Raw genomic sequence first — 19,455 nt, 5'->3', positions numbered from 1 at the left:
CGTTTGTTACAAAATAAAATTTGTCTAGTTTTATGTACTTGGGAATATTAATACCAACTTTGGCAAAAACATTTTTCAGTCTTATTGTAAGACTCCTCTTGTGTTATTATTATGTAAACTAAAACAATGAAGTTTCTCACCGCAGCCACGTACAATTGTTTTTTTTCAAAGATGTAAATAAAATTAAGACTACTATTAAGAAAATACTACTATTTCAGATTTTCTACTTCATAATTTAGTGTTTAATTCAATGTGTTGCTTGCCATTTTTTGTGATTATTGCTGAAATTTACAAGAAATTTGAGTAAACGCACCTCCACAGTCGATCATGTTGAGTTCGTCAGGTTTGTCCAGCGGCCAGCAGTCATATTCACGGTTATCCAGATCATGCCATCCAAACACACACAGCACAAAACACACCTGAAACAACACACACAGATTCCTCAGCATCTGTGATTCACTCTAAACAACTTCTCTACTTCTTCTCATTAATGCAGCATGAGTTTAAGAGTTGTTACCATGCAGATACAGTGGGATCTCATGTCGACGGCTCGTGTGGATGCAGACGGATGCTGTGAGACTCTAATGAGAATCAGACTGAAGGATGAAGATGATGAAGGGTTTGCACATGCGTCCTTCACCTGGACACGAGCACAGCTCAGATATATTATTCACATAGTTGTTTGAACCTTTACTGCTGTAAACAACATCATCATTTAAACATTTCAAGGTTGTTCTTTCCTAAATTCAGTAGATACGTCTCTTAAAAGGGACATGCAAATTAATTTGAGCTGACTGAACTTCTTTAAATTATAATTAATATGTTGTTAACAGGTAGTTATAGATAGTTACTGCTTCTAATGAAAGTGTGTTGGTTGTGCTTGAATGATTTACAGTGTATACAGTAGTGTTCAGGTGTGGATATACAATATATTGCCAAAAGTATTGGCACCCCCTTCTAATGAACAGGTTTGACTACTTTAGTAATTTCTATGAGTCCAAATCTTAATGTTAAAGCATATAATGATATTCTAGGGAATTGTGTGCTTCTAATTTTATAGCAATATTCATGTTAGAATAGAAAAGGGTAAAATTAGAAGCACACAATTCCCTAGAATATCATTATATGCTTTAACATTAAGATTTGTACTCATAGAAATGACTAAAGTAGTCAAACGTTCAGTAGAAGGGGTGCCAATACTTTTGGCATTAAAGTGTATAATAACAGTAGTTTTAAAAGTGGAAATGCGTCTCCATCTAGTGGTAGACATAAAAACCTGCAGCAGCTTATTTGACATTTATACAAATTTATAAATGAACACCTGAACCTAAACATCGAAATTATTCCCAGCATTCATAGGTGTTTACATAATTGGAGCAAATACATTTTTTTTTCATTAAACATTTAGTGGTTTAACCAGACTGTGTATTGTAGTTTGCATGTATTTGCATTCAAAATAACAAAAAACAACAAATAGAAACAGAAAGTTTATACTTGTACTCGAAGAATAACATTCTGAGGTCACATCAGCAACAAAACATTCACAGAATTATACATTATAATAAATTATTTTGTTTACCATGCATTGCATGGTTGTTAATAGGATTTAATTGAGGTATTACTGTATTATTTTGAGTTTATGTATGTGCAATTTTATGTGGCTTATGTGCATATTATTTATGTAATATATATATATCAAGTAAAGTGTCTACTTTTAAGGTTTAAAACAAGTTTTGGGAGAATAAAATGTAAAGAAGTTGGTGAAATAATGTCCCATTGTCATTCAGTGTAACACTTATATTCATGTAAAAATTAAAACAACATATTCTGACCTGTACATATTAAAATATATAAAAGAATAAGTCAGCATACTAAATTTTAGTTGAGAAAAATCTTGCTGACAAATGGCCAAAATGGGACCGTGGCAAAGTTTAAACGTAAAATCAGAAGTAAGAAGTATTTGGGGTAAAACATGATTGTTACACTGAATTACATTTTAGTGGTTGCTTTCTGTAAATCATGTAAAAATGTATATTTATTCTGTGACCCTGCAGCACAAAAGCAGTCATGAGTAGCACAGGTATATTTGTAGCAATAACCAACAATACATTGTATAGATCAAAATTATACATTTCTCTTTTATGACAAAAATCATTAGGATATTAAGATCATGTTCCATGAAGATATTTAGTAAATTTCCTGCCGTAAAACTTAATTTTTGATTAGTAATATGCATTGCTCAGAACTTCATTTGAACAACTTTAAAGGAGATTTTCTCAATATTTAGATTTTTTGCTCCCTCAGATTCCAGATTTTCAAATAGTTGTATCTCAGCCAAATATTGCCCTATCATAACAAACCATACACCAATGGAAAGATTATTTATTCAGATTAGAAAAAATTGACCCTTGGTTTTGTGGTCTAGGGTCACAAATCTGGTAATGCAGACGCCAATATGCTAGTAATATGCATGCTAATAAGCATCTAGTTAATATTGAGAATTGGTCTCTAAACTGAAGTGTTACCAATATTTTGTAGAGACATAATTTTAGAGCATCACTAAGCGTGATAATGTAGAGTAATAATAACAGTCTAGTTTACGCTTTAACGCTCGTGAGCGCGCACGCACTCTCACGCGCACGCGCACGCACAGACGGCGGAAATGCGACGGGGAGCAGCAGGATTACAGTGAGTCGGTTTACAGAGTAAATATGTTTTTTCTTTACCAACATTGAGCGGCTGCGTTCGTGTTTATTCGGCTTCTGTTCGGGATTATTCGTGTTTGTCTCGCTCGTGTCTGCCGCTAGATCTGCTCTATAAACGGATAATAACAGTGTTGAAAAATAAACATATATACGAACTGCTGGATTTAAGAGCTGTAATTCGCGTTAAATCAGGCTAATAAACGCTTATTACAGGACAGGAAGATTCGCTATTCGACACTCCAGGGTTTGTTCACTAAAGCGGATTACGGAAGATAAACTAATGCCATTAAACATGATTTTATCATCAGATAAACTCTAAAAAGAGTCTGAATATCAACTGTGTCCGTGTGTGTGGCTCCGTGGATCTGGTTTTATCGGGTACCGCTGTGTTTTTATTAGCTAATACAACTTCCGCTCGACAGACGTTTCAGAATATCACCATGGTAACTATATTTACCGCCAAAGTACCATAGACTCTGCCTCTTACACAAAGTGTATTTTTTAACCATGGTCTATGAATACAGTCATGTATTATATGAGCCTGAGTAAATGCAGCTGATCTGTCTGAAAGCTCATAATAATAATAATACAGATGTGATTGTTTCTCTGACCAGGACTCTGTCAGCGGGGCTCTTCTGGGCTCCTGATGATGGGGAAGTATTTCTTCAGTGAGACGGACATCAAGAGCGCGTGGGATCAGGTGTTGACGGCCTTCTGGCAGAGATACCCCAACCCATACAGGTACCTAAACCACACTCGGTTTAAATGAATAGCTCACCCAGAAGTGAAGTTTTGCTGTAAATGTGCTCACCTTCAGGCCATCCCAGATGTAGATGAGTCTGTTTCTTCATCAGATTTGGAGAAATGTAGCATTGCATCACTTGCTCACCAATGGAAGTGAATGGGTGCCGTCAGAATGAGAGTCCAAACAGCTGATAAAAACATCACAATAATCCACACCACTCCAGTCCATCAGTTAACATCTGGAGAAGACAAAAGCTGAAACAAATCCAGCATTAAGATGTTTTTAACTCAAATATGAGTCCATAATCCATAATAACGCTTCCTCCAGTGAAAAAGTGCATCTCCAGTTGTCTCTCACATCAAAATCCAGCCACATAATTGTTTAGAGCTGTTTTGCACTGCTTGATCTGTGCAGATTTCTCTCCTGTTTCACACCAGAACACTTTTTCACTGGAGGAAGCGTTATTATGGACTCATATTTTAGTTATAAATGTCTTAATGCTGGATTTGTTTGAGCTTTGGTCTTCTCCAGATGTTAACTGATGGACTGGAGTGGTGTGGATTATTGTGATGTTTTTATCAGCTGTTTGGACTCTCATTCTGACGGCACCCATTCACTGCAGAGCATCCATTGCTGAGACACTGATGCAGAGACACATTTCTCCAAACCTGATGAAGAAACAAACTCATCTACATTATGGTTCATTTTAAATTCACTTCAGTTTTAGAAATACTGCAAGATGCACTCACAAAACACATTTCAAGCATTTGGGTAGAAATTCTGACGGCACCCATTCACTGCAATGGATCCAATGCTGAGCAAGTGATGCAATGCTACATTTCTCCAAATCTATATAATCAGCCAATCTAAATCAGTGGCTTCTCTGTTGTTTTTATTTGAGTGTTTTACTCACTATATGACACTGTGATCGTGTTTCTCTCAGCACTCATGTTCTGACGGAGGACGTAGTTTTCCGCGAGGTGACGCCGGATAACCTCCTCCTGTCCCGGCGGCTCCTGACGAAGACCAATCGTCTCCCTCGCTGGGCCGAGCGTATCTTCCCGGGAAATCTGTCGCGTTCGGTTTACATCATCGAGGATTCTGTGGTCGACCTTGGAAACAGGAGCCTCACGACGCTGAGCTGGAACGTAAATCATGCTAAAGTCATGGTAAACAACACACACACACACACACATTTACACTTTATATAGAAACATGCATTGAAGAGCAAAAAAATCATTTTAATGGAAGTTATTGTTATTTTAGTATGATTGATTATAGGGCTGCAACTAACGATTATTTTGATAATCGATTAGTTGGCCGATTATTCGTTCGATTAATCGATTAATCGGATTAAAAAAATATTGACCAAAAAAAACACTATTCCACATTCTGCCCAATGTCCTTCAAACAAACGTGACAACTGAATGCTATGAAAACATACAGTGCTTAATTTATTAGACCACTTATCATAATAAAGAGAAAACATATTTTAGAAATTTGTCAAAAATTTGTTTAAATTTAAAAATGTTATTGTCATTTATTAGACATAATAATAAAAAATGGCCTCATAACAGCTTGCATTCTTGCTGGTATTGTTTATGTACTTTTTGACTGCAATTGGGTATCGCGAAAAAAAAATACTCAAATAAAAAATACAAGAAAAAATAAGTGCTCTGGTTTTCTTTCATAGATAACAGCAATAATGATATTATAGCATTAAAAATAGCCTACTACTGTTACTAAAGAGCTTACACATATTGGAGTACTAACCAGTACAGAAAGCCGAAAAATGATTTTGGTTATCACCAATACTGTTACTTTAGAGCAGCAGTGGCACAAACCTTACATAAACACATTGTTAAAAAACTTACATAAATTTGTTAAGCATTGTAAAAATTGAATATAGTTTAAACCTTTAAAAATTAAAATAATAAAGATAATAATAAAGACGAATAAAAACACAAACTCAGTGTTAACCAACAGGTAAGAGTAATGTTCTGCAGGAACTACTTTGATCACAGTCACCTCGTCATTTCTTTATCCTGTAAAAGGCCGTTATGGAGCGTCTCATGTTTATATTCAGACAGACAATTACACGCTGTTATCCCTTTAAAGTTCCTACTCTCATACAATATTTTAATTGATTTTAAACCTTAAATTAACTTTCAACAACAGATAATTCAGCACAATGGATATGTTTGCGCTGAAAAGCCTATTAATTGTCTCCCTCTCTACTGTGTTCTGTCCGTCTGACGCGCGCGCCCGCCGCGCCGGCGCTCATTCGGTATTTTAAACTTAACACAGACTGTCAGGACGGACCTTTATGCAAAAATGGAAATGCTCGCGTGAATGTGGCATTTATAGATAAGGATATGACCGTAAACTGAACGTTTTTGCGCTGAGGACGCACACGCATCTGTCAAAGCGCCTGACAGGGCAAGCCATTACTCTTATGCATTAACTTAAAGCTTAAAATAAAGAATTATAATGTTTTGGGCAGCTTGGATCACGTGCTTCTCCGGCAGAATCTCATTCTGTTTCCTCCACTATTTTTAGATGCATTTTGTCCATAGAAATGCATTATTCAGTGCCGTAATTTGACTAACCAGCTGAAGTTGGACGTGCACTGTGGGCAGACCCGATTAATCGATAATGAGAATCGTTGTCGATGATTTTCATAATCGATAATAATCGATTTTATCGATTAGTTGTTGCAGCCCTAATTGATTATAATTTTTGTTAATATTTTGAATTAGATTTATATTTATTATTTTTTAAATTAGATTTTTATTTCTTATTTTTAGTTTTGTTGTATGTTTTTATCACTTTTATTAGTTTGTCTTTTTTTATTTAGTTTTAGTTATTTTAGTACTTTAAGTTAAACTAAATAAAAATTTGAAATGTCACTCTGGCAACTAGCTGAACTAAAATATGTTCAAAAAATGTATTATTATATTATATTTCAGTTAACATTTAAGTATCTGGTTTTAGTTTACTATAATAACCCTAAATAAACTAAACTGAGTGATTCCTGTGTTGTGAAACTGTGTTTGTAAAACTATTTGTATATACACCTAAAACAGACTTACAGAAATACAGACACTTTAGTTAAATATATGACCCTGGAGCACAAAACCAGTCATAAGGGTCGAGTTTATGAAATTGAGATTTATACATCATCTGAAAGCTGAATAAATAATCTTTCCATTGATGTATGGTTTGTTATGATAGGACAATATTTGGCTGAGATACAACTATTTGAAAATCTGGAATCTGAGGGAGCAAAAAAATCTAAATATTGAGAAAATCTCCTTTAAAGTTGTTCAAATGAAGTTCTTAGCAATGCATATTACTAATCAAAAATGAAGTTTTGATATATTTACGGTAGGAAATGTACTAAATATCTTCATGGAACATGATCTTAATATCCTAATTATTTTTGTCATAAAAGAAAAATGTATAATTTTGAGCCATACAATGTATTGTTGGTTATTGCTACAGATATACCTGTGTTACTCATGACTGCTTTTGTGCTGCAGGGACACATTTAATTATAACTTGATTATTTCCACAATGTCATAAAGTAAAATGTTGTTGCTAAAGAGATAAAGTTAGTCACTGCTCAGTTTGCTTACATCAGCACTTCAACTTGAATATTGATATTATCAAACAGAAGTGTGTCATTTGATCAAACGGGATGAATGCTTTCAGAGTAACACAAACTAACAAACACCACAAAACATCCCAGAATTCACCAGATCCATTGATAATACTGACTTCGTGCTGCTGTCTCCCTCCAAAATGATGTCACTTCCTGCAAGATGGTGTCATTAAAGAACGTACAGAAGACTGAAATCAACCATTTAAACAGGTTTTGATTAGAGAAAAGAAACATGAATATATCTGTAAAAATGGACCGTTTCTCATTGTAGAAATGAATACAGAGACAAAAATAAACATCTACTTTTAAACCAAAGATTTAAAACACTCCTCTGTGTTGAAAGCAAACAATAGTAAATATGCTCTCCAGAAGCGGTGTTCAGTGTCGTAAGCAGTGAGATTTGATCGGTTTGATCGTACCTGACTGGGCTTTGTGTCAGACCTGATCATCTCTACGATCAGCTGTGATGTTTTGCAGAGCTCGAACCTCTCTTTATTTCCCCTAAACCAGTTAAACACAAACCACTCAACTCAATTATGCAGGCAGGGTTATTATAGTTAATTAACACAACAACTAAAACATTTTAAAAAATTGTTACTTGAAATAAAATAAGTTTTTGATGTTTTGTTTAGTTTACCTTGATGTACCAAAATTACAAAAATATACTATAAAACACTATAGACATTTTACAAAACAAAAACAATGAAAAATGTCTAAGCTAATTTTATATTTTATTATTATTTTAGTTGCCAAGGCAACATTTCTCATTCTCATAACTAAAACTGAAATAAAAAGCTTTATAGACTATTAAAAACGACAAAAACACAATGAAATACCAAAATGTAAATATTTTATTTTATTGTGCTAAAAAACCTACTGTATGTAGAAATGTTTAAAAAAACAAGAACTAACAAAAATGATAAAAAATACTAAAACTTACTAAATATTTGATTTCATCTCGATGCCAAGTCAACATTTCTTATTTTCATTTAGTTTAATTTGTTATACTAAAATAACTAATACTGAAAAAAATCAATAAAAAACTATATATAGACATTTAAAAATAATAAATGAATTTAATAATAATAAATCTACTAAAATAACTAAAACTAAATATTAAAATATTATGTATAAATATTAAATATTATGTAGACATGTTAAAAAAACTAAAATAACTATAACTGACAAAAACTACATAGAAATGTTAAAACATAATAATACAAATTACAAAAAACAACTAAAGCTATTTTATTTCATCTTGATTCAAAGGCAACATTTTTCATTTTTTATTTAGTTTAACTTGATATATTCAAATAACTAGTACTGAAATAAAATAAATAAATAAAAAACCCTATATATAGACATATTTAATACAAATAAATTGAATAAAGATGAAAACTATAATAGTTTTATATAAAAATCATGAATGGCTCCCATTGTGAAAACAGTAATGCTGTCTATCGTAATGTGCACTAAGATGCATCTAAGTGTGTGTGTGTGTGTGTGTGTGTGTGTTACCAGCGCGTGGTGGAGCGCTGTGTGTTTGCAGGCGAGCAGGACCGGCCTGTTTGGACGCGGCTCACCAGAGAAGCCTGGATCTCATCAGGAGTCTTCGGCCTCTCCAGACCCATTCAGGTAATGCCACGTCTGAGCGATTGGCAAACACCGGCTTCTCAGCATCTGGGTTTGAGTCTGACCTAAAACAAGCAACAGAAAGATGATGAGACACTGGAAATGAACTGAAACATAAGTGATGTGTTGATATGAATGGTCAGCATTATGTTGTAATACTGTGTCTGTCGTCCTGCAGGAGTTTGGTTTGGCCAGGTTCAAGAGTAACCAGACGAAAGCGATGAAGGGTTTGGAGCATGCACTGTCCAATCTGCAGAGTAAGAGCTCCGGTTAATATACACTAAAGACCTGTTCATATCCAGATCAAACACTAAGAAAACATGGAGGAAAAAAAACATGCACAAAACAACCTACGAAAGAGCTCATTCTCACAGGATTCAGTGCAAAATAAAACCCATCAGACAATAAAGACCTTAAAACATTCATGCAGTGATATAGGAATGGCTATAATGTCAATCATTAGCAGTTTTGTGTAGGTCAGGGTTATTATAGTTAACTAAAATCAAAATCTTTAAAGAGCAGTTTCGTTACTTGAAATAAAATGAGCATTACCTGAAATGATATAAAATATATATAAGAAAATCTTATTTCAGATAGTTGCCAAGTCACAATTTCTCATTTTCATTTAGTTTAACTTGTACTAAAATAACTAAAACTAAAATAAATCAAATAAACTATATAGAAATATAAATAAACTAATAAAAATGACTAAACCACACAGTAAAATTACTAAAAACCTCAACTACAATTAAAATGGAAAATATAAACTGATTTAAAATATTTGTAAAAACTACAATAGTATCTCAATTATACTAAAATAACACTGAGTTATTAACTAAAATTAAAACCATGAAAAACAGTTTCATTATTTTAATATAATACAAACACTTATTTCAGCTAGTTGCCATGGCAACATTTCACATTTTATTTGAATTTAACTTGTACTAAAATAACTAAAACTAAGTCAAATAAAATAAAAAACTATATACATATATTTTAAAAAAACAAACAAAGAAATGACAAATTACTAAAACTTTAAATTTAAAATAAATAAAAATAAAAACAGTCAAAATATTAATAAAAACTATAGTGGTTCTCATCAGTACTAAAGTAACACCGGTGTAGGTACAGTATAAATACGATATTTTATAAAAACTCATTACCAACCGCCATTTATATCATCTAAGTTAATATGATGAATGGTGAATAGGCTTTTATTCCCTAATCCTGAGTCATATTTATTCGTATACCGCTTTTTACATACACAATGCTTCAAAGCAGCTTTACAGAAAACCATGATAATGTTTATAACATCTTAACACTATAATCACACCTTTTAGTGGATTTATTAGTTTAGAGCTGGATGATAATTAAGTGACTTTACAAGCAATCAAGCAATTTGCTATAGTTTATGGCTTTATGTGAGGTTATTAACTCTTGACCTTAACACTTCAATGATAAAGACGTGTTTCATTATTATGAAAGAACAAACACAGAACAGATTAAATGATCTCAGTGTTAGTTCCTCTTGCTGTTTATCAGTATTACATCTGACACCGTGAGAGTCTTCTGTAGAAGATGAAAGATAACAGAAAGTGTGTTTTACACTAATCCTGCCGTTTCTTCATGTTTTCTTCTGTGTGTCCATCATTTCAGAAGCATCGGCCGTGTGTCCTGGAGATTCTGCAGAGAAACACAAAAACCTGAATTCAGCCTCCAAAACCCAGAAACCTCAGCAATACATATGATCAATATGAACAAAGAGTGAATTTCATGATCATATCAGGTCACCCCCAAAAAAATCTGAAGAAAATCAAATACAATTTTTTTTTAGGAATTTTACTATTTGTTTGATCAGACCATTATTTTTATGATAATTACATTTTCCCCAATTCTCATGACTGCTATGCAAGAAGATAATTGTAACCGTGAAGTATTTATTTATATATCATTGTAGCATTTGTTGTACTGCCTTTAAGCTGATTTCAATTTAAAAACAAAGTCACTGTATTGCAGAACTGTTTAAAGATAATACAGAAAGAAATTATTACAATAATCACCACCAAACTGAGTTTCTCTCGCAATTCTGAGTTTATATCGCATAACTGAATTCATATGGCAATTCTGAGTTTAAATCTCTCAATACTCAGTTAATATTGCAATACTGAGTTTATATTTTTAAATTTTGAGTTTAAATCTCACAATTTTTTTTTTTGTTTGTTTCTGCCACATAATTACAAATAAGGCAATTGCAACTTAATTCTTTTCTCCTCAGAAATATGGGTTTATATGTTTAAAAAAAAAGAACTGTGATGTAGAAACTCAGAATTGGGAGAAAAAATGGCTGAATTGTGAGATAAAAGGTCGCAATTACCTTTTCTTTTTTATCCTGTGGCAGAAACAAGCCTCCATAGAAATATGACCTGAACATGTTTTCATGAGATTCACTCGTAAAACAAAGAACTTACCCAGAGAATCCTGCGATGTGACCTTATTTCATGGCTGCTAAGTACAGTAACGGTAAAGCTCAGGTAAAGGTGAATGTGAAGACTGAAGATGAAGCTCGCTGTGGAGATCATGCTGTCTTGTACCATGTGTTTAGATATTTGATTAGAAAACTCAGGGACAGATACTTCGCAATTGTTTACAATTGACACCGTCGCCCTGCAGTGTGTTTCTGATGTAACCCATAGTAGAACATATATACTGTATATACACAGACACATATACACATATATATATATATATATATATATATATAGTTCCCTCCATAAGTATTGGAACAGTAAAGACAAAATTGCTCTGTTGGCTGTGGAGTCAAGACATTTACAAATATGATTAAAAGATGAATATGAGACAAAACTACAGAATGTCACATTTTATTATTAGCCGTTTCAACACATAGATGTTTTACCAGCTAAGAAGTTCAGCACTTTTAGAGTTTCATCCCTCTATCTGATGTGAGCACAAGTATTGGAGCAGTTGCCTCACAGGTCTTTCTAAGTGATCAGCTGTGTCCTGTTGCATTAATTCTTCAGATATTAAAAGCAGGGAATGTGTCGTATCAGTTATATCCATTACTTCTGTTTTCTGAATCTTGCATTCGATGATGACACACAAACCAGGATGAAGACGAGGGAGCTGACTTTGAGAGAAAAGCAAGCAATTTTGATGCTAAAAGAAAAGAGGAAGTCAGTTAGAGCTCTAGCAAAAACAAAGGGCATGGAGAAATCAAGAGTTTGGAAACCACCAGCGACACCATCAACCAACAACGACCTGATCAGCTGAGAAAACACCAGTAGTTGTTGACAGACAAATCATAAACGCTGTGAAAATGAACCCTAAAAGACGTGTCTGTAAAATCACCAACAGCTTCCAGAAAGCTGGGGTGATGCTCTGACAATCTACTGTCCTCAGGAGACTTTGACACAGAATTACAGATGCTACACAGCAAGATGCAAACCTCTGACCAGCACCAAACATAGAAAGACAAGATTAGAGCTTGCAAAAAAGCACAAAGGTGAGCCAGAAGAGTTTTGGGACTGTGTTTATGGACCGATGAGACAAAGATGAACCTTTATCTAAGTGATGGGAAAGCACTAATGTGGAGAAAAAAAGTGAACTGCAGTGATCCCAAGCATACAGCCTCATCTGTAAAGCATGGTGGAGGTGGTGTCATGGCATGGGCATGCATGGCTGTCTCTGGAACAGGCCCTCTCAACTTTACTGATGACTTAATGTATGATGACAGCAGCAGAATGAATTTGGAAGGGTACAAAACCATCTTGCCTACCAATATTCAAGAAAATGCCACCAGATTCATTGGGAAGTGCTTCATATTGCATCAGGAAAATCACCCAAAACACCCTGCCAGTTCAGTCAAGGAGTTTATAAGGGCAAAGAAATGGAAAGTCTTAGATTGCCCAAGTCAATCTCCAGATTTAAATCTGATTGAACATGAATTTCAGCAGCTGAAGAGGAGAGTAAAGGCAGAAACTCCCCAAAACAAGCAACACTTGGGATTGGCTGCATTAAAGGCTGGGAAAAGTATTTCAAAGGATGAGAGAAAGAGTCTGGTGATGACTATGGGTCACAGACTCACTGCTGTGATTGTGTGCAAGGGATCTGCAACTAAATAATAGCTTTTAATCTTTTATATCTGCCTTATGTTCAACTGTCCCAATACTTATGCTCACATCAATGAGTGGGATGAACTCTAAAAGTGCTGTTCTTTTTATTTGGTAAAACATGTATGTGTTGAAACAGCTAATAATAAAATGTGACATTCTGTAGTTTTGTCTCATATTCATATTTTAATCATATTTGCAAATGTCTTGACTCCACAGCAAACAGAGCAATTTTGTCTTTACTGTTCCAATACTTGTGGAGGGCACTGTATATACTGTGTGTGTGTGTGTGTGTGTGTATATATATATATATATATATATATATATATAGTGCGGTCAAAAAAAAGACTTGCGCTCAAGCTGATCATCAGGCATTCTTACGTTTCAATTTAACCTTTTCACTCAAAATATTATTCAGATCATATGTGTTATGAAATTATAAATATTTTCACTAGTGGTCTCAGACTTTTGGACCCGACTCATAAAATACATTGCTGTATAATACATAATTTTATCAAAACAGTTATGAGTTCATATCAAATAATTGACTGGATTTCAGGTCACAAGTTTAAAGCGATCAGTCTCTTATAGCTGTGCTTCTTAACGGTTTTAATTAGTTTCTAGTCTAATATGAGAAAATGCACCATATAATTTTGAGAAAGTTTTAATTTATAAAACTATATGTTGTTATTTGTTTTGCTCTATTCGTAATGTTTTTAATTGCATTCCTTCACAGATGCTTTAGTATGAAATTTAAGTTTTTAGAATAAAGAATGTTATTGTGAAAATGAGTATTTCACTGTTTTGTAGCTGTATTAATTTTGCTTGAAAAGATGAGACATGGAATCATTAAAGAAACAAACAATGAAACTCCTGTAGAGTAATTAATTACAGTTTTAATGATATTGTAAACACAGAATTTAAAATGTTCTTCATTTGTGCATTTAGTTTCTTAAAAAAGCATTTTGTTTTACTACATAATTCAATAATTTGTTTTCAAGAAGCTGAAACCAGAACTTGCTGATTAATAAAATATTATTTGTCTTATTTAAAAATCTCACATTTAATTCAATGTTACTTGCCAACTCTTTCTAAATATTTGTGAAATTTACTAGGAATTTCTAAATGAAAATTGTTTCCACGACATTTTTTTTCAGTGTATAATAAATATAACTTTATAAGAAATATTTAAGAAATTAAACAGATACAAATTTCAAACATAATATAGCTTTATATAGAGCTTCTAAAGTAAGAAAACTGTATTATATTTAAGAAATAAACTGAATCGCCCAATCATCTTCAAAATACAAAAATCTTAGAAAACAGAAATTTAGCATTTATTCTAACAATGTCATAATTTTTACAAAATGTATATCAATGACACTAACCATATGAAATTAAGCTAGTAGTAAACATGATAGAAAGCAAATTATGTTAATATAAAAGCCATCAATCTCTTTAAAATGATCATAAAACAATAGCCCAGTGCAGAATGTCTGAGATGTTGTTTTAGGTGTGTGTGTCATGTTTGATCTTTCTGCACACTTGCATAGACGGTGGCCTCCTCAGCGTTCTTCTGTCGGGATTTTGGTTTGTGAAATTTTATGTGGACTACGTAACATCATCCTGCAGAGATAATAAACACACCTTACACAATTATACTTCTGTCATATAGAATGGCAAAATTATAACTGAATGGGTGCCGTCAGAATGAGAGTCCAAACAGCTGATAAAAACATCACAATAATCCACACCACTCCAGTCCATCAGTTAACATCTGGAGAAGACAAAAGCTGAAACAAAAAAACAGTGCTTGATCTGTGCAGATTTCTCTTCAAGTCAAGTCAAGTCTGCTATATTGTCAATTCTTCCACGTGTACGGCACATACATACAGAGAATTGAAATTGCATTACTCTCAGACCCTTGGTGCATACAGTTAACATTAAACACTGACAGTAGACGTTCAGACGTTATGTGTGAGGGCTGGGTGGAGGGCAGTGGCGATGGCATCATCGGTCGAGCGGTTGGACGCAAACTGGAAGGGGTCCAGGGAGGAGGGGGGGGGGGGGGGGGGGGGGGTCAGACTTGATGTGGTGCATGACTAGCCGTTCAAAGCACTTCATGAGGATAGGAGTGAGTGCTATTGGACGGTAGTCATTGAAGCAGGATGGAGATGATTTCTTCGGGACTGGAATGATGGTGGTAGCTTTGAAGCATGTGGGGACAACAGCCTGATTTAGTGAGATGTTGAAGATGTCTGTGAAGACCTCAGTGAGTTCCACTGCACAGTCTCTCAGTACACGCCCAGGAATGTCGTCAGGACCCGGAGCTTTGCGTGCATTGATCCTGCTGAGGGATCTCCTCACACTGTCCGGGGACAGCGTCATCACCTGGTCACCGGGAGGAGGTGGAGTCTTCTGTGCAGTGGTGCTGTTGTGTGCCTCAAAGCGAGCAAAGAAGGCATTCAGCTCGTTCAGCAGGGGGATGGTGTTGTCACAGGTCTGTGGTGGGGGCTTGTAGTCCGTGATGGTCTGTATCCCCTGCCACAGGCTCCGAGTGTCTCTGCTGTCGCTGAAACGATGAGCTATCCTCCTGGAGTACTGTCTCTTGGCCTCTCTGATGCCGCGGGATAGGTTGGCCCTAGCTGTCTTCAGGCCCTCCTCATCTCCAGCTCTAAAGGCAGCGTTCCGGGCCTTCAGAAGTCTGTAGACCTCCCCTGTCATCCACGGCTTCTGGTTGGCCCGGACAGTGATGGTCTTTGTGACTGTTACATCATCAATGCACTTGGAGATGTAGGCACTGACAGTCTCCGAGTACTCTTGGAGGTCTGTAGTGTTGATGAATGTGGCAGCCTGTTTAAACATATTCCAGTCAGTGGTGTCAAAACAGTCTTGAAGTGCCTCTGACGACCCTTCCGGCCACACTTGTATCTGTTTGTGTATTGGTTTGATGACTTTAGCGAGCGGTCTGTATGCAGGCATTAGCATGACAGTGATGTGGTCTGAGGCTCCGAGGTGGGGGGGGGGGCTTGTAAGCTCCTCTCTGGGTGGTGTAAACAAAGTCCAGAGTGTTTTTTCCCCTTGTTGGAAAGTCTATGTGTTGATGTATTTTTGGGAACACACTCTTTAAGTCTGCGTGGTTGAAATCCCCAGCCAAGATAAGAAAAGCATCTGGGTGGGCTGTCTGCTGCTCACTGGTGTGCTGGTACAGATAATTTAGTGCCTCACTCCTGTTGTTGTTGCTGGAGCTGGGAGGGATGTATACAGCAACGAGCAGTATGGCTGTATATTCCCTCGGTAGATAGAACGGCCGGCACTTAATAATCATAAACTCCACCAAGGGTGAGCAGTGTTTGCAGACCACAACAGCGTCGCGGCACCATGCATCATTGATGAAAACACAAAGCCCGCCGCCGCGGATCTTACCTCCCTCGACGAGAGCTCTGTCAGCTCGATAGCATGTTAGCTGGTTGAGCTGTATGGCGCAGTCCGGTACGCTGTTGTTAAGCCATGTTTCCGTAAACACAAAAACACAACAGTCTCTTACAGTCCTCTGAGTAGAGCGAAGTAGTCGGATGTAGTCCAGTTTATTGTCCAAAGAGCGTACGTTCGCCAGTACGATGGTGGGGATAGCTGGCTTGTGTGGGTTGGCCGCTAGCCTAGCTCGGATACCTCCACGCTTACCCCTCTTCTGCTTCCTGTCACGCCGCGTGTAGCGCCTCCGCTGTGGGCGAGATGCAGTAGTGAGGGTTGGTGATGGAGTGGGCTTTCGGAGCAGTCCGAGGTCCCGCAGCTCTTCGGCGTGCGCTGAGTTTAACTCTAAAAATGTGATTCTGCTGACATCGAGCAGAAACTCATGACTGTATGCGCGCTTGAAGACAGGTAGACGAGACGAAGATGTACAAAAACATTGCGACCTACAAGACAAAAAACACAAAAACACCGTTCTGTCGGGAGAGAGAGAAGCCGCTGCGTCTGTGCACGCCGCCATGTTGCGTCCTTCCTCTTGTTTCAGACCAGACCACTTTTTCACTGGAGGAAGCGTTATAATGGATTATGGACTTATTTTAGTTAAAAAAACGTCTTGATGATGGATTTGTTTCAGCTTTTGTCTTCTCCAGATGTTAATTGATGGACTGGAGTGGTGTGGATTATTGTGATGTTTTTATCAGCTGTTTGGACTCTCATTCTGACGGCACCCATTCACTGCAGAGCATCCATTGCTGAGACACTGATGAAATTACACATTTCTACAAACCTGATGTAGAAACAAACTCATCTACATCATGGTTCTTTTTAAATTTATTTTAGACGTGTAAATAATGCAAGATGCGAGGTCTTTTTTTCCCTTTAATATGTGTGACGCTGGAGTAAGTCACGTCATCCTAAAAGACAAGAAGTTGTTCAACAGTTGCAACATACAAAAGCAAATACTGCTACATGCATCTGCCTTTATGTTATATTTATTTATAATTAAACAAACACTTAATTGAAAATAAACTATTTGAGCCCCATCAATCAGGATTTCGAAAATTACACAGCACTGAAACTGCTTGGTGAAAGTCGCTAATGACTTACTAATTGCCTCCGACTCCACGTCCATTCTCATTCTCTTGGATCTCAGTTCAGCCTTCGACACTATTGACCATGCACTGTTACTCAATCGCCTCGAACATGTATTTGGCTTGTCAGAGACTGTTCTTGACTGGTTCAAGTCCTATTTCACTGACCGCAGTCAATTTGTTTCTATGGGTGGTTATAGGTCCAAAGTTGGCTCTGTTTATATGGGTGTTCCACAAGGGTCAGTCTTGGGTCCCCTACTCTTTAGTATGTACATCTATCCACTTGGTCAATTACTACAATCTCTCAACCTTAACTATCACTTTTATGCTGATGATACACAGATTTATATACACACTAGACCGGGTCAGCAAGTGAACGTTGGGCATCTTTCTAACTGTATTGCTGAGATAAAGACTTGGATGTTCAATAATTTTCTGTCTCTAAATGATAGTTTGATCACTGAAAACTCATTTAGAAAGTATTACTCTACAGCTCTTATTTTTATTATTCTCAGCTATATGTAGTGATCATCTAAAATCACAATCTAAAATGTAGCTTAATGCATTAAGAACTACAACCAGAAAACCAATATACAGTATTTTTTACCACACTCCACTTGTCTTATGCACAATTTACTACAAAAACAGACACCATCAGCGATCTGTCACATTAAAGAGCGTGAACAACACATTATTGTAAGGTATATTGATTGTATTTCGCTATAAAACTGACAGAATTTGAAAGCTTAGGCTTTATTTTATATTAAAAGTACCAAAAGCATAAAGCTTTTTGCTATTATTGGGGGGCTGGAAAAATACAAATAATAAATGCAGTTAAAGATGTGAAATATTATTTTCAAGCATACTGTCCCTTCAAGTATATGACACATGCAAAGATTTCTGCTAATAATCCAACATATATTCAATTTAGTTGCAGGCCACTGGAATTTCTCCCGGTGTTCCCAATCTGGGCCATTTACATGCTCAAAATATTATAATGACTTTGGTTAAACAAATTTCTAGTTTTGCTTTTCTTCAGGTTTTTAGTAATAGTGCACAATGATTTCATGATTGTTGCAGTGTTGGGCTGTTGTGTGTGTTATCAAACCTCTTGTAAATCTCCAGCAGATGCATCCAGCCCCCAGCAGCAGCATCAGACAGATCAGAAAGACCAGAAACATCAGACAGTATTGATAATCGAGAGCATTTATAACAGCAGAATCTGAGAACACACACACACAAATTTAGTTCACCATCATGAATGTCCTCATTTATGTTAACAATAACTCAGATGTTTTATTTAAGATCTCAAAGTAACACTGTCAAGCATGAAATATTATCACTGAAATCATTTCAGTTTAATCTGACACTAATCTGAGGTGTTTTACCTGTAAGAGTGAGAGTGACGCGTCTGGATTGTTTGCCGTTGACTGAACACACATACAGTCCTCCGTCAGTCTCGGTCAGGTTTGAGATCTGTAAGAAGAGATTATGAGGAGCATCTCTGATCGTCTGGAATCGGCCGTTGATCTCCTCCGCGTCTGAAACCAGCGTCTCATTCACAGCTGCTCGCTTCCATTCAAAGTGCTCTGGTTTGGTTTTGGGATCTTCACAGGAACATGGAAGAATCACGGATCCTCCTGCATATGAGGTCTTGGTGATGTGATGTTCGGATAAAACACAGCCTGCAGGACGACAGAGAGACTCAAGAAACACTGACAAAAACAGTGTACCAGCCAAACTGAGTGACTGAGTTGATTTAAGCACAACAGCTTCACCTTTAAAGAGGAGTCTGGTGTCAGCGGATGTTTTGTGGTTAATTGTGCATCTGTAAGTGCCCTGGTCGTCTTCAGTCAGGTTGGAGATCAACAGAGACAGATTTGATGGAGTCGTCTTGTGAAACATGTGGACTCTGTGTTTATAGCGTGGAGTTTCATTGGACACTTCAGTCCCACTGGACTCTACATGGGTCCATCTGAAGTCCTCAGGTTTGGTGTTTGGGTCTTCACATGAGCAGGAC

The 19,455-nt window shown here is 36.2% G+C and overlaps 2 protein-coding genes across 6 annotated transcripts in view; one reads left to right on the top strand and one right to left on the bottom strand.

The window, feature by feature from the left end:
* Positions 1–1,591, bottom strand: part of LOC306859413 (atrial natriuretic peptide receptor 1) — a gene marked incomplete at its 5' end in the record, with an annotated part of 30,039 nt that extends 28,448 nt beyond the window's left edge. The window contains 3 exons of the mRNA XM_079400425.1: positions 314–419; positions 518–640; positions 1,580–1,591. Of these exons, the coding sequence (XP_079256551.1) occupies positions 314–419; positions 518–640; positions 1,580–1,591 (241 nt within the window). The remainder of the gene's footprint in view (positions 1–313; positions 420–517; positions 641–1,579) is intronic.
* Positions 1,592–2,633: 1,042 nt separating this feature from the next.
* On the top strand, positions 2,634–13,748 carry LOC306859284 (PRELI domain-containing protein 1, mitochondrial-like). Of its 5 annotated transcripts, none has more exons than XR_013783292.1 (7): positions 2,634–2,705; positions 3,320–3,446; positions 4,394–4,619; positions 8,636–8,749; positions 8,925–9,003; positions 10,403–11,531; positions 13,100–13,724. XR_013783292.1 is itself a non-coding variant. In XM_079400248.1 (6 exons), exons 2-6 carry the CDS (start codon positions 3,352–3,354, stop codon positions 10,492–10,494), a joined length of 606 nt encoding a protein of 201 aa, XP_079256374.1. In that variant the 5' UTR covers positions 2,634–2,705; positions 3,320–3,351; the 3' UTR covers positions 10,495–13,747. The 5 variants fall into 5 exon arrangements, 3 of the variants coding, with proteins under 3 accessions (XP_079256374.1, XP_079256373.1, XP_079256375.1); XR_013783291.1 differs by having other exon boundaries at positions 2,638–2,688; positions 13,100–13,748; XM_079400248.1 differs by having other exon boundaries at positions 10,403–13,747.
* The last annotated feature ends 5,707 nt before the right edge of the window (positions 13,749–19,455 follow it).

The sequence above is a fragment of the Barbus barbus genome (assembly GCF_936440315.1).
Source record: "Barbus barbus genome assembly, chromosome: 40".
NCBI lineage: Eukaryota > Metazoa > Chordata > Actinopteri > Cypriniformes > Cyprinidae > Barbus > Barbus barbus.
The sequence above is the reverse complement of the archived record's forward strand: the minus strand, read 5'-3'. Positions and strand labels throughout refer to the sequence as shown.

Excerpts from the sequence above, each read along its gene's own strand:
- LOC306859284 (XM_079400248.1), top strand. The coding sequence starts at position 3,352 with ATGATGGGGAAGTATTTCTTCAGTGAGACGGACATCAAGAGCGCGTGG. Across the intron at positions 3,447-4,393 it reads AGATACCCCAACCCATACAG|CACTCATGTTCTGACGGAGG; the intron begins GTACCTAAACCA and ends TGTTTCTCTCAG. Across the intron at positions 9,004-10,402 it reads TGCACTGTCCAATCTGCAGA|AAGCATCGGCCGTGTGTCCT; the intron begins GTAAGAGCTCCG and ends CCATCATTTCAG.